Genomic DNA, 15,387 nt, shown 5'->3' with positions numbered 1-15,387 from the left:
AAACAAACTGTGAAACATTTTATAGGTTTACTGATAGTGATAAGTATAGCTACTAAATCCGCATTTACCTGGTATTGGATAAGTTAATAAGGTAATGCCATCACTTGGTTAGTTTTGTTTTAAATTTAGGGCCATATAAGAAACGCCACGAAAAAACTTCATGTTTTTTGATTGGTCACCTCGATGTCCTCCTTGTTTTCCAGTAGGGGAGCCTCCATGATGTTGCGGAGCTGGAAGTTTTCGTTTTCCACGTCGAAGCTGCACTCCGTAATCTTCTCAATGCGATCCCAGTGACGAGGCATCATTGCCTAACATCAAAAACAAAAGGCGATCCAGTAAGTGACTTGATCGAAATAAAAGTAGAAAATAAGAGTAAAAGCGCACTTACTTTCTTAAAGGTTCTTAAACCTATTTTACCGCAGCCCACTTAAAAAAAATTCCCCTTGCATTGACCAGTGTAGGCAAAAAGTTTTAAGAGATGACGTCATACATTTACGTCACAATCTAAATAGATATCATAAATTTGCTTTTTCCGATCCATAAAATGTGAAAGTAAAATGGAGACATTCAGTGCAAAAACGTTTTATTTGTGATTAAACTGCTTTCTTTAAAAAAATGATCACTTTTTAGCTGTACAATAACGTTTTAATTAGGCCTTCATGGACCGCCTAAAACTAGTTCACGTGGCCCCAAGGGGTTAAGGAAACCGGTTTAAAAATCCCTGATTTAGAGGCATGTACTGACATGGAAAATCACAGAAAGTAGGAAATAAGGCGCTTTAACCTATATTTTTACTAAAAAACAAACAATATGGTGACGCCATTTTGTTTTTTATACCTTGTCCGACATCATCTCCAGCAGGGGACAACACTCGCTGAAGTTGTCGATCTTCGACTTAAGGTCAAGGTAGGCTTCCCATTCCTTTAAAGCCTTAGGAAGTTTGCGACACCTGCACGAGAACATGATGTTTGCGTAATTCTTTTTAAAGTATATTTTTAAATATTACTTTTGCTCTTTGAAACACCAATAAGGTAATTGAAACGTATTTACTTAAAAGCAAGCTGACATCAAATAATTTCTGGTAAAACTTCTAAATTGTTTAGTAACTTTAGTTTTCATTATCATGACCTATATGTATAGGATGGTAATTTTTATACAAACATTTTAGTTTACAATATAAACGTCCATACTTGTTTTGAAATTCTAGCAGTTCCGAGTTAATTTTGTCGATGTCCAGTTCGGCCCACAGAATGTCGTAGTAGCTGTTGACGTTCTCGATAACGTTGTTGTACAAGTTGTACAACTTTTGCAGAAGCGAAAGCTCGCGCTTGATCCGCTGGAGGTCTTGGTATTCTGTGGATGACAAATCACACTACTTTTAATTTTATAAATAAAAAAATAATTTTATCAATTTTCAAACGCGTTAGTAGTTTCATTATGTGAGGGTAAACAACAAATCCCAAGGGATTTCAGGCACTGACTACAAAGATTAACCCATAAAGAACAGTTATATCCAACAGTAGCCGGGACAGACTATTTCTTTTTATGGAAATGTGATAGAAGTAATTTTTTGAAAGTTTCCCTAGCCAAAAAAGTCGTTAACTCCCAGACAGGTGTTTAGTTATTTTTGAAAATAGGTGTATCAAACACCAATTAATGGTCAAACTTGCATTCTCCCCATAAATAAATAAGAAAAACGCGCACCAGTGACACTGAGGCCGAATAGTTCCTCGCCGCCCGAGTAGGTCGTGTATTTGCGCCAAAGCTCGTCGAAGCGGGTCTGGAAGATTTGAAGGCGGTCACTGGCTTCACGGGGAGCAAGGCCTTGGATGTTTGGACCCCTGAAAATGTTGATATTAATTTGGCCATAATATACTCGTGGGAACACTTGCAATCTGTTAGTTAGTGCTGAAACTTTGTATCAACAAACAAACCTCTGTGAAGTTATTATCGATAATACTTTGGAAAAAAACATATGTGCGTGATTAAAAACACAAGGATAAACGACGAAGCAAGCCGTGAAAGTAAAATAATAGCCTTTAGAGCAGTGGCCGGCAAACTTTTTGTCCAGGCCCGAATCCTTTATTTAAGAGCTATGAAGACCCACTACGTGAAACCACTACGACAACTACCGGCCTAACTTATGTCACCATTTTATTACCATATAAGCGTTTTTCTCTAAATCTGTAAAATGTCCCAGGTAGAAGAATAATAGTTAACATCGTATATGTACATAGGAAATTCCAAAGAAATTTTGTCCAAGCCTTAAACAATTTTTTTTCGAAGAGCCGTTAATATTTTTTTCCTTACTTGGAGTCGTAGTCTTTGTAGAAGACGCCGACGTCCACCTGGAACTTTTCGACGCCAGAGAGCAAGGTCGACTTGAAGCCGGGCTGAACTTCCAACAGCGTGTTTTGGACTTGATTCACCTAAATTGGACAAATAAGGGAATTTGTGTTTTGAAAATATTGAAGTTATTAAAGTTTAAGTTTTCGAGAAAATCTATTGAAACACAATACACGTTTTTTTACGAATTTCAATAAAAATACTGAAGCCATTAAACTTCATAAAACCGTCATTTTTACAAGTGTATTTTTACACTGAAGGTATTTCCGAAACGTTTGTAAACAGCGAAATGTCGATTTTGTCGAGTATAATGCCTTAAGTATAGTTTTATTGAAATTCAAATCTAATTTGGTTATTTTAATTCTAATCCAATTTGAAGTAAACCACAAAAGAGCTCTAATTTGGAGCCAAATAAAGCTAAAATACACCAAGTTGTCCAAGTCTGCATCCACATGGAAAGCTGCTATACCTGTGCCATTAGGTTCCGCCAACCGTATGCGAGGCCGTCCACCCTTTCCGAGTTGCCATCGTCGTAGTAGAGCTCGAATCGGTTGAGGAGCGCGTAGCTTTCTTCCACCGGCCCGATAGTCATGTCGATCTTGATCTGCGCCTCGCGGATGTCCTTCAGTGAGCTCATGGCTGTGCGCACGTCGTCCAGGTCGTTGATTGGACGGCTACCGAAAACAAGGACTTAATACTGATGGTTGCGTTGGGTGGGAAATTTTATAGATTTAGTAGATTTCGCGCCGTTTTTTTAAGAACAGCTACAAAGGGCGTGTAACATCTTGGAATAGCAAAGTGTGCACTGTGCAGGCAAACCTCGATTATAGTGAATTATTTATTCAAGTGAAACCGAGCATTTTGTTTAGGTTTTGCAAAATTATTTATCAGCTTGGAAAACTAATAGTATTTTTTGAAAAGTGACATAAATTTATGATGAATATTTTACCTAAAACATAACTTGTGTCTCTCTAAAAACGCTATACTCGCGATTTTTTTTTCAATTTAAAGTGAGATATGTTGTTTATCCTAAGGGATACCGTCACTTATGAAGGAAATATTTGTGGAATTTTAACCCTAATACTGCAGTTAACTTTATTACATATGTACGCCGAACAAAAACTGCCTTACCTGAGAATCTTGTGGAGATTTTCGGTGAAGGCAAAAATATCGTCCATGGATGCTCCCGCCTTGCGGTTAAGAGCCGATCCGAAGGCCCTCTTCCAGGCTTTGCATTCCTCCACAAGCGCCAACTTCATCTGGTCAGTCTCGAAAGACACTGCTCCGACCCGGTAACTGAAAGGGATGTCTTCAACCATCGCCTCCATTTTGGCGTAATACCTGTGCAAGTCAAGCATTTTTACCAATAGCCTGCGAGGAATGCCGTTATTTCAATCAAATTCGGACAATTTCTTTTCTGACAAAGAAACTTAATGTTTTGGTAACAAGCAGGTGATATACTAATAATTTCAACCAAGCAAAATGTGATTATCATGAGTGGAAAAAAGTGCCAACATATAATGCAATCAATATCGTTCTAAACTGCAATGTCAAAATAAAGCAATTTTAATACGGCGTCGTGACTTCCAGTAAAAATAAAGTTAGGTTTTCTACTAATACGGAACGTAATTAAAAACAAATAATACCGCAAGTTTGCAGTTTGGACAATTTTGCTAATAAAACTTATTTATTCACAGCTGTTTACAAACCTTATCTGAGCTTCGTACTCGGTAAGTGCCGGGCTGTCTTCTTCGAACATCTTGACTTTATCATGGGGATCTGAGCTCCACAGCTCGCTAAATGTTGCAAATTGATCCAAAACCTGCACGAAGTTGACGTCAATTAAATGGAAATAATCTGTCACAAAACAAAATATTTCAATCGATAAGTCTTACCGAGTCGACCGACGTCTTTAGGGAGGTAACCGTTGTGTGTAGAGGACCGGAAACCTTTGTAACGTCTTTGTGCTCCCTGTTTGGCAAAGATTTATTTTTAATGTAAACTGCGCCCATAAAGCACTTTTTGGCAAGCGGCTCGTTTTCAACAAGTAATTTATATTAAAAAAACCTTCTATAAAGGGTTCATAGTGTGTGTTGTATAATGAATTCATTTCAACTATACGGAGAATAAGCATCGCAAATTTAAACAAAGATATACCGTGCCTAAATGAGAATCCAATTCAATGTATTTTGCATCTTTAAATTATATTTTTCTTTCAAAATTTTCTGCGTATTTAAATTAACAAAAAAAAATATTAATATGATCCCAGAAAAAAACCCGTCTTACGAAATCTGCAAATGTAGCGGTTTCTGTGGCTGGGTCTTGGTCATTTTCGGATCTTCTCCGATCTTCTTTGCCGCCTCAGCCTCCAGCTTCTGCTGCTTCTTCTGCATTTCGGCGAAACCCCATAGTGGAATGTCCTTTGCCGCTTTCAGGATGAAATCGATGCCAGCGTTCAAGGAATTCTATTAATATGTCAGTGGAAAGTTCAAAACTTGAATAATACAAGAACTGAAATGAACCCAGCAAAAACGTTCAGAAACAGTATTAGGATCTGCTACTGATATGAAAGCCTTTAAACTGTTTTGCTTGCTATAGAGAAATCTGTAATAAAGACGAGACTAGTATACCGGGTTGCCAAGTTTAACACCGAAATAATCAAGCCACTGAAGACTTGAGACTATTACCATTGTTTAAACTGAGATATTTTCATACTGCCCAAATGTTTGTTTTAGTAAGCGTGAATATTATCAGGCCGATTTGGAAGATTTTTAAAGGAAATAAATTATTAGATAAACTTCGTAAATGAGTATATACAAAACAATTTTGACTACACAACTATAGTTAAGTCGCTCTGCGCACCTTAGAAGAAACATTGCTAAACTCCACATGTGAAGCCAATTCTCGAAGATCAAACTACGCCTATTTACCAGCATTCGGCGATTTACATCAGAAACAATCTAACAACTGAACGACGATAACCTGGATCTCGTCGAGGCTCGGACGCATGATGACGTTGGGGAGGGCAAGGATGATGTTGGACTTAAAGAGCGCCGGCTTCTCCTCATCTGGCTCCCCGCTCCCCGACATCATAATGCGCTGGCTGGTCTGGTACTTGTTGGACGACTGGTGCAAGCGCCTCTTAAGGACGTCCAGCGACATGCGCGTGCACTTTACCTGCGCCAAAACAATATGACGTTGTGCCGACGTGGTAGAATGTTAGCTCTGTTATCAAGGTCACTTTATAACTACGGGTTTCCGTTTTTCGCCCTGTAATCGAAATTGAGTTGGGACGCAAAGCGGATGAAATAGAGATGGACAAAAGCTGGGCGAGCCTCTGTTTTCAAAGAAAAACAGAAACTTGGGCAACTAGCAAAACAAGGCATCGTTTGGAACACAACACACGGGTTTTTTAGTAATTTCAATAAAAAGATTAAAGCCATTATATTCGATAAAATCGACATTTTGCTGTTACAAACGTTTTGGCATTATTTTTGTCCTTTTTAATTTGTGCGTGTTTTAGCGTTTTTAATTTGTCTTGTATTTTTACACTGATGATGGCGGGTATTGCCGAAACGTTTGTAACAGCCAAAATGTCGATTTTATCGAATATAATGGCTTTAATCGATTTATTGAAACAAGAAACAAGGTATCGTGTTAAAATACATTTGGCACTCATCTCTGTTTTTCTGCCGACAGTAGTAACAGGGTCTTAGATTACCTTTGGTAAAAAAGCCTAGAAATTTGAATAGGAAAATAGTATGGACAGTTTCGAAACTGTTAACTTGCTCCACATTGTTATCTTAAAGTTAGGTAATATTGGAGTAAGATGTTCGTATCCGGCTTTCCTTTTTGCATAGAATTACAACGACAGATTAAAATATAATCCATTTTAAAAGAACATCAAACAGTGATACAAAACAAGGCAGCCCTTTCGTTACTAGGAAGGTGCGGAAAAAAACTGTACTAAACAAACTTGAGCTATGCTGGACGTAAGCTTACCAAGGAGTCGGTGTTCTTCTGGCAAATGATGCCCATGATCCCGTGGTACCACGTTGGGTAGTTCTCCGCCTTACCTTGCGTCTCCAGGACTTGCATCTCTTCGGGCGTAAATGTCTCCTCGAACAACTTTATGTAGCAAAGTCAACAGTCAATACGCATTTAACAGCTATACTGGCCCTGGCAAATGGCATTGTGGCAGATAGAAATGGAAAATTAAACAAAACAAATTATACATGAGTACATGTAAACTTTAGTGTGTTCTGGGTTTTGTATTTTTTTAAAGTTATTACACAAGCGCGTTAACTTTGTTCAAATGCAAATTTATACGTTTTAAGTTTAATTTAATAAAAAACTACCCTAAAAGCTATTCTTTTGAAACAAATTACGAAAACTCGTGTGTTAAAAAATAAAGTTATGCGTTTTTAAGTTCGATTACATAAAAGAATCTACCCTGCAAAACTATACCCGAGCTATTCCATTGACAAACAAGACAGACACGTTTAAAGTTGAGTGCAAACCGCAACCAAGGGCAGTTTTCTTCACTTGTCGGTTGGAAAAAATAAATTCGCTTGGCAAAAAAATACCTTGATGACGTCAAACACTGCCGACTCCGTGTTCTGGCTCTCGAGTGAGAGCGCTCTGGCCGCCACCTGGACGACGTGCTCCGTGCGAGCCACAAACTCCTCCGGAGTGACTGCCTCCTCCTCCGGAAGATCGCAAAGCGCCGTCATGCCCATGTCCTCGGTCGTCTCGTCGATGCGACATTCCAGTATATCAGCGATCTGAGATTACGGGAGTGAAAGATAAGCGCATCGTCGTTACGAATCGAATCGGTTCACATGCGACCGCGACATTGTTTCGGGTTTAGAGCACGAAGTAGCAAAGCTATGCAATGCATAGCAGTAGAGTTGTTTGGGGTTTCTAGATATTTTTTAATTAGGAATTAGTTAGGAAGTATTGTAATCGCACTTTTAGTGATTTTTCAATTGACAAATATATCGCAATATAACGAAGAATGCCGTTATAAAATAAAATGCGAAACGGCCCTTCTCCATTAATAGCTTTAAACGAATGAAAACAGTGTCAATTGGTGAAATAAAAAACAAACCGTTTGGAATCGAATCGGTTCGCACCGCGACATTGGTTTAAGATTAAGCGCACGAAGTAGCAAAGCTATACTTAGCAGTAAGGTTGCTTGGGGATTATAGGTCAACTAATAAAATAAGTATTGTAATCACTTTTTCGTGTTAGACAAACACTTTGCCATGTATATTTGTCAATCGCATTTTGGTAACGATTTTCAAAGACTGAAAACAACGCCATTGAATGGATAGCGTTGAGGCGTTGAGTTTACACTTAATCAGGCGGATTATAAAATTAGGGTTGGGTATACAGCTAAAAATTAGAAAGCGAATACTTGGCTGTTTTGTTAAATAGAGATTTTTTTTGTTATACAATAAACCCCTTCTAAATTAAAATAATCTGTCTCCTGAATTAAATAAAAAAAAGATACACAAATCTTATTAAATGAAATCTTTGTCTTAAAAAAAATTCTTTTTTTGGCCTAACAAGTAGGCCTATAGGCTCCATCGAAGTCTTCCGACCTTTTTGGTGAAGATTTTGAGCTCGTCGAGCGCCTTGTGCACGTCCGTGATGAATTTGCTGATGTTCATGGAAGCCCACGTGAGCATCGTGAGTCCAGGCAGAATGGCGTCCTCAACCCGAGTGAGAAGCGGTTTGATGCACATCTCTGCGATCGGAGGAATGCTGCTCTTTGTCTGCTCGAGGTCGTCGATCGTGTCCTGGAGCGCTCGCTGTGAAAACGACCGTTTTTAAACAATTAAGCAACATTAACAACAAACCAGAATTGTTTTACGGTAGTTTAAATCAGTCATTTTCCAATCTTTGGCCTGCGGCATCCTAAGATAATTAAAACATATTTTCGGAACCTTTCTTCAGAAGAATAATTCCATACCTTAAAAATTGCCCCTAATACACTACAAGGACATATATTATTAACATAATATTATGAGTTATTTTAAGAATAGCGTTTATTAATTTTCGATTTCTTACCTGTATGTCTATTGGTAACACGAAAAAGTGATTTCCCTAAATGACAAAAATTTCGCTAGCACACAGTTTAAGATTCACTGGTTTAATCCTCCAAAGTTAATAAAAAACACACTCCTAACCAATGCTGAAAGATGTGTTCGCTTTCGCGCAGTGTTTATTAACCATTTTTCGCGGCGACCTAAACACTAAGCGTAAATGACAGCAAAGCTTTGGCGCTTAATTATTTTTACTTAACTTCTTGCAAGTGAGCAAAATAAAAGATATTGTCATAAATAAGTTTACTTAATCGATATGTGCCATGTTTTCGCATTGCTTCGGCAATTTTCTTCAATGGTGAAACTACTACAGTCGGCGAACCAATGCTCAAAAACTTTCGAACTATTTTTAAACTCGAATTTTGGATCGTGGCCCATTGAGAAACACTGGCTTTACGGATTTAAATGCAATTTTTTCTTGCATATCTGCTCTGACGGGGAAGTCGCATTTCTGTCAGAGCAAGCCTTTTTACACTTTTTCTTTTACATTTTTTATCTCATAAGAAGAAATTAGGGTCGCAAAGAACCAAGCCTACTTAAAAAAAAAACTACTAAGCGCCAAAACTCCTATATTTTGATCGTGCACAATACTCTAAAGTAGAAAAGAAATAGCTATTTTCTCGACAACGTTACACGCACAAAGGTCATACTTGATTTTGGCGGATTGTGTCTTCGGTGAGGCAGAGCGCATAAACCGGGTCCGGGATGTCGAGGCCGATCTTCCGGAGGTACTTTGCCTCGCAAAAGATCTCGAAGATGCTCGGGTCCAGGTTGACGTGGAACTGTTTGGACTCGGGGTTACGAACCAGCAGCGAAGACTGGAGGTTAGACTTGGCCATTTGGGTCGCTTGGCACCTGGATTTAAAAGAGATGAAGTCAGTTTTGTCGTAGCGTTTACAAAATCATCGGCAACCGAAATTTAAAAAAGGAAAAGGGTATGTGCTGATAAACAGGTTTAAGGTTGGAGTGAATACCGCATTTAAAAAACTTTTTCTTACGTGTTTTTTGCAAAAAATACTTTCCTTAATAATATAGTTCATGATTGACAGAACATATACAACATAAACTTGTTGTAAGCCACATTACGTACAAATTAAAGCTCGGAGTGCATTTTATTAAAAGCTTATCAATCTTCAAAGAGCTAAAAACTTTAAATAAGTCTTCACCATGCTTTGTGATATAGGATTTCAAACTCGAGCAAGACCGCGGCAAGTTTGTTGAAGGTCTTCACCGCCTTCTTGCCTTCAGCTGTGGCCAGAATGTCCGGATGTTTCCTGAAGTGCGTCATCGGAAGTTCGATCCTCCTGGAAAACAAATCATCAAGAGCTTATTTCGACAATTTATCAAATACAACAAGCATAGTGGTAAAAATACCTATATCGGCCTTTTTTATAATGATAATTGGACAAATATCAAAATAGTCAAGATCGTTGAAGCATAATGGGTGGAGGTTGTAGTAAGGCGTAATAAGAATATCAAAGCCCATACAGAAGTAAGTAGCATTTTGGACATTTCGAATACCCGCTACCTCTTTATTCATTTTCAACATAGTGAGAAGGCACTGTCTGCAGACTAAAGCCTCTATAAATCTATTTCTTTTTAATATCTGAGTCACGTAGATGGACTTATGTGCTATCGGCGGCCTACATTCTAATCGCCGCAGACCCCGGTTAAGATAATGTCCTTTTTTGCCGTCTGCCTCAGTAGTATATATATACGTTTATATTCCGTCAAGATCGAAAATGGTGAACGTCATGGTTTAGAAGGGTAAAGGTTCAGATTCTCTAATCGACATTTGTTTAATAAAATAACAAGTCATAAAACAGCTTCATAAGCTTAAATCTTGAGAACGACTAAAAATGACTTTTTCCTAAAAAAGCGTAATGTAATTTACTAGTTTCGCCTTGACCCCCATTGTACCTGTACATTTGTCGAGCCCAGGCGATCTTGCCGGAGATTGGCGGCAGGTTGCGTGACATGGGCGGGTCGGTCTTCATCTTCTGGTAAGCCTTCTTCACGTTGTCGAGGTCGCGCGAATAACGCGTGAGCAACAGCACGTACTTGTCGAACGTGTCCAGCTTCGCGCCCTTGATATTGTGAAACTTCTGCAGGAGGACTGCGCAAGGAAAAAGCGAAGCAATTGGTTAGATGTAGATAACACGCGCATAACCCGCATTACCTACTACCAAATATCTATATAAAGTTTTGTAAATCTCTAGAGCTATTAGGGTAAAAGCAATTGTGATAAAAAGCAATTGTGACAATTGTGATAACAATTCCCGTTTTAATATGATAATACGTTATTATTGTGATTACTTTGGAGATTTTACTTATCTAAAAAATTTCAATGAACAACAAGTTAAACTTTAAAAAAAAATATTTCCAGATTGGTGAAAATCATGCCATTTCACGAAATCGGAAAATTATAATTCCAATAGTTAAATATTTCTATTAATGTAAGTCATTGGACAGTCCTGAAGGTAGGCAGTCCCAAAAATGTTTATAAAGTGAAAAGACTACTGTTAATTTTACCACATAAATGATGGAAAAAAAAAGTGCCAATCGAGCATATGAAACAATTGAAAAGTTTGTTTGCCAATACGAATCAATATCATATGCAAAGTATCGCAAATAGCACTTTAACAACAACAAAAAAACAGCGCTAAGCGAACGCACCGAGCAAGTATTCGGTGGTGACGGGTTTGGCGAACCACGAGTCGAGAAAATCCTGCAGCGCATGTTGGAGTCCGTCGATCTGCGCGCAGAACTCCAGGTAGTCGGCGTCGAACTCGGCCTTACGGTGATCCAGAACGTCGTACTTCTTCTTTTCCGTGTTAGTCACGATGTTTTGGTACCTGCGAGTGATTGCAATAGACTTAGTGAAAGGCAGGTTTTTTAAGAAGATTAAAAGTTCGATCTGGTAAAACAATGATCAAATAATCATGTAGATGCCTTCAAAGCGGTGAATTTTAGCGACTGGAACAAGCATTTAAAAGCTTTGATGTAATTCACTTTTGTAAAACTACAACAGGTACTCCTGTCCTATTGGAACATAGCCGCAGCTTTTTGGTATATAACACTTACCCATATTTCTATATTTGCGGTATATAATACCAATATATCTAAATTTATGTAGCAGTAAGCATTTGTTTAATTATCACGTTTCCAATGTAGAGAAATGTTTGTGATGACAGTCAATGAAAAAATACTCCTCGAGGTAAGAAATACTGTTAAACCACTCTAATTACTGAAAAATTTTGTAAGTGAACAAAACATTCCGGAACTAAATACCAACCCAGATGAAAACTATAGCTGCACTACACTTATCTTAACTTTAAATATAATGATACGAGTTAGTAAACCATACTTTAAGGCGATGGAGTCGATCCCCTCAATCTTGACTTCGCTGATTCCGGAAAACTCGCGCATGGTTCTAAACATTAGGGTAAGTTTGTCCAGTCGTCGACAGAACGTGTCGAATTTGCCGAAGATGTAGTTTTCGCTGAATTCGAACTGACGCTCCTTGGGATTTTCCTATATAACCAAAACACGTTGAATTTTACTGCGTGTTTCAGCGCAGCACAAACGTTGTTTCTTGTTATGCAGGTTTAATTGTTTAGACATTTTATAATTGAACAAGTCCGAAGCATCTGAGGTATTCAACATAACAAAGTAAGTTTCAATAAAAATATCAAAGCCATTATATTCGATACAATCAAGTCACTTGTATTTTTACACTGATGATGGCATGAGGTATTGTGTTCCATACCTTAAGTTTGTCCTTGATCCGGTGGAAAGACCTTTGGTACTCCCGGTTGAGCATCTGACAGTCTTCCATCTTCTGGAGGACTGTGAGCCGATCCTGATCCCAGATCTTGCTGCTTCCGCGGTTGATGTAGTGCTTGCAGGTGGTGATCATTTGGTTGGTAACCTAAAAGAAGTCCAGTACATTTTTCGAGAGTTTTGCAATAACGTCATTCAGGACTGTGAATTTGCATGTCAAGTTGAAACCACAGCAGGGGTGAAAATAAGCTGGAACAGCGTTCCGGTAAAAGATTTGGTGCCGGGCGGCGTTCCGGTAAAACAATTAAGAATGTTATCTTTCACAAAGAAATGTTAATGTTTTACCAGACAATATCCCTCTTTTACTGGGCAATCCCGTTACTCCTAATTGTTTGAATTAAACTAAGATTTATTTGTGCTTTACATCAAAGGATTGCCCCAGTTTTCCTAAGATACTTGCTTTAGACGTTTTATTATAACGTGACCGTGTGACTTCATCTTAAAAAAACTTATATGTTGGGGAAAGACAATTTTTCGTCGTTCCGATAAGAAAAATATTCTCGTTTCACCCCTGATTTACCGCATAGCAGTACATTCAATATACTATCTCGTTTATAGTTAAATTTGAGAATAGTTTTATGTAGAAAAAATGTGTCACAGAGAATTCAAGCTACGGGTTAAAACTGTAGTGCGCCAACGCTCCGTTTTACCTTAACGAAAAGCGACGTCATGCGCTCGGAAGTGTTGTAGTACTGCGAGATGCTGTGGATCATGCGGATGCTGTTCATCAGGCTCGGTATGATCTCGACCATGTTGCGCGGATCGCACTTGCTCAGCGGGCCGAAGTACTTGTCCAGCGTGTAGAGGTACTTAACGTTGTCCTTGGCCTCGTTCGCCGCGTCGGTGATACGGCTGTCCAGCTCCACCCAGTGGCGGATGATGCGCGACTTGGCCGCGTTGAGGATGCCCACCACTGACTTCACCTGGAGAAGACACGCGCGTGTATAAGGTTTAAATGATCCGACTTTGTGCTAATTTGTCATAAAGGGGTCGTTTTTTGATGTGAAAAATGAATAAAGAGTTATTCGAAACGTTTAAAATGTTATCTACTTTTGTATGGGCTTTGATATTCTTATTACGTCTTACAACCTCTAACGATTGTGCGCCAAGGATCGTTTTTTTACCATTTTCTGTTGGACAGAAAATCTTCTTATATGCAAACCATTACGAAAAGCCGTAAAATATTAGTCACTGATGCAAAGTTGGAGCATCACTTTAAAAAAAAATACATCGAAAGAAGACCTCAATTTGGATCACTTCATTACTTCTTTTATCACTTGAGGCATCTTTTAAAAGTAATTTGAAAACATAACGTTATAAATAGCATGGTCAACACAATGGCAAATATTCTAAAAATCAGTTTTACAATAAAATCATTTTAAAACTTTTCAAATACTTCAAATCTTTTAAATACGCAAATCAAATAACAGACATTCAAAGTCTTTTAAATATTCCAAGACTATTTGGCAACCCTGGTACACACATGTGTATTCTGTGATATAACCCTCAACTGGCCGTATCCAGTGGGCCTAATTAACTTGTCACCAAGCTCTTTGCTAACATTTTATCATTTTGCGGTTAGTTATGAATGTGCGGTTACTTTTGTGAGGAAATTCCCTTACCCTGGGCGTTTTGATTTCGTCCAGCAGGGCGTTGAACTTTGACATCCTTTGTCGCCAATGCTCGAGCTCTGCGGCTGGCCCGATGTCGTCGGCCTCCTTTCTCATCTGCTCACTCTCGGCGAGAACCTTTCAAAAATCAAGTCAAATTGCGAAATTTAGTACAATTTAGCAGAATACTCTAGCAAAGCTTATAGTAATTTGGGTCAGACACTAGCTTTGCTAGAGTATTCTGCTATTACTGATCACTAATCTGGAATTAAGGTCGCCATTTATCTTGCAAGCGTCAAGGTGATTTCCACTATCACACATTCAGTGCTACGTCGAGTACAATTTGTCAGTTTAGCGAAATATACTTGAATCGAAATACCGAAATATACTTGAGTCCACTACGTAAAATCTTATTGTGCCCAAGGTTTCCGCACTGCCTATTTGCAACATTTGAGACGCAGTTTTGACAGTATTATTAAAATGTTACGCCACGCAATAACACAAATTTTAACATTCTTTAATGAGATTTACAATTCACGCGCACGAAGACGTTCTAAGTTTAAAAAATACGATCTGGTAAACGGTTTGCGTTTCTTTTTCTTTTACAAAGAAAAGTCACCACTGGATGCCATGTTTGCCACTGGTAAATCGCATAATAAAGTATAGTAGGCGCTTAAAAAGAAAAATCAACAATTCAAATGGAACACACTTGATCGATTTGTCTGCACCAAACGTCAACAACTTTCTCCAGCTTCTCAACGAGGTCCGAGTTCCTTGCTGCTTGAAGGAACCCGCTCGGTCCGCGAAAAACGTCCAGGTTGTAGCCAACGTCGATGTCGTCCAACTCGAATTTGCCTGCGTTTCATCAATTTAAAATTGCGTTGCAAGTTTATGAGCATATGATTAATTTGATATAGAATTCCAGCTCGATACAAATCAAAATCTGCCTGTTTCCAACTCGTTTACTTGTCGAGCACCCAAACTTGTCTTACTGACGCGCTTTTAACACACTTATTCATGGTCTTTCTTGACTTTTGTCGCATCGTTTTATAAAACCGAGATAGGAAAATACTGTTGGCAACTAAACAGGTAAATGGTCTAACTGCAAACCGAATATTTGAAAAAGAAGATATCTCCTCGCCCTAATGCACGTTAGTGACGACAATGACTTCGAATGGTAGCAAAACAGTATAGACTTTCTTGTCTCAGTCAAAATCAGTCACTATAGGTTCTAGTTTATAAAAGAGTCTCTTTTATAAACTAGAACCTATAGTGACTGATTTTGACTGAGACAAGAAAGTCTATACTGTTATGGTCTAACTGTTTTTATTTTTATTTAAACTATCGCACGCGTACCTTCCAAGCTTATTCTGGCGGTGGTAAGAACGCTGACAAACTTTTCAACCGATTCGATGAATTCCTCAATCTGTATGCATAAATTCATTTTTTTTCCATTTTAAAATGACTTTTTAAACAGG

At 38.4% G+C, this 15,387-nt stretch overlaps 1 protein-coding gene across 1 annotated transcript in view; it reads right to left on the bottom strand.

The window, feature by feature from the left end:
• The window catches only part of LOC146163979 (dynein axonemal heavy chain 5-like), a 60,475-nt gene that overhangs the window by 40,484 nt on the left and 4,604 nt on the right, over nt 1-15,387 (bottom strand). Inside the window, exons 8-31 of the mRNA XM_083382914.1 lie at nt 15,266-15,335; nt 14,619-14,764; nt 13,922-14,047; nt 12,950-13,222; nt 12,226-12,387; nt 11,824-11,990; nt 11,133-11,311; nt 10,377-10,572; nt 9,623-9,760; nt 9,107-9,311; nt 7,953-8,162; nt 6,933-7,130; nt 6,349-6,474; nt 5,329-5,523; nt 4,633-4,811; nt 4,242-4,317; nt 4,056-4,168; nt 3,478-3,687; nt 2,816-3,020; nt 2,311-2,429; nt 1,705-1,841; nt 1,191-1,353; nt 838-949; nt 180-308 (exon numbers count right to left, since the gene is read on the bottom strand). Coding sequence (XP_083239040.1) covers nt 180-308; nt 838-949; nt 1,191-1,353; nt 1,705-1,841; nt 2,311-2,429; nt 2,816-3,020; nt 3,478-3,687; nt 4,056-4,168; nt 4,242-4,317; nt 4,633-4,811; nt 5,329-5,523; nt 6,349-6,474; nt 6,933-7,130; nt 7,953-8,162; nt 9,107-9,311; nt 9,623-9,760; nt 10,377-10,572; nt 11,133-11,311; nt 11,824-11,990; nt 12,226-12,387; nt 12,950-13,222; nt 13,922-14,047; nt 14,619-14,764; nt 15,266-15,335 — 3,834 coding nt within the window. The remainder of the gene's footprint in view (nt 1-179; nt 309-837; nt 950-1,190; nt 1,354-1,704; nt 1,842-2,310; nt 2,430-2,815; nt 3,021-3,477; nt 3,688-4,055; nt 4,169-4,241; nt 4,318-4,632; nt 4,812-5,328; nt 5,524-6,348; nt 6,475-6,932; nt 7,131-7,952; nt 8,163-9,106; nt 9,312-9,622; nt 9,761-10,376; nt 10,573-11,132; nt 11,312-11,823; nt 11,991-12,225; nt 12,388-12,949; nt 13,223-13,921; nt 14,048-14,618; nt 14,765-15,265; nt 15,336-15,387) is intronic.

This window comes from Ascidiella aspersa, chromosome 2, assembly GCF_963924565.1.
Source record: "Ascidiella aspersa chromosome 2, kaAscAspe10.2, whole genome shotgun sequence".
NCBI lineage: Eukaryota > Metazoa > Chordata > Ascidiacea > Phlebobranchia > Ascidiidae > Ascidiella > Ascidiella aspersa.
Note: the sequence above shows the minus strand (reverse complement) of the source record. Positions and strands in the feature narration are given on the sequence as shown.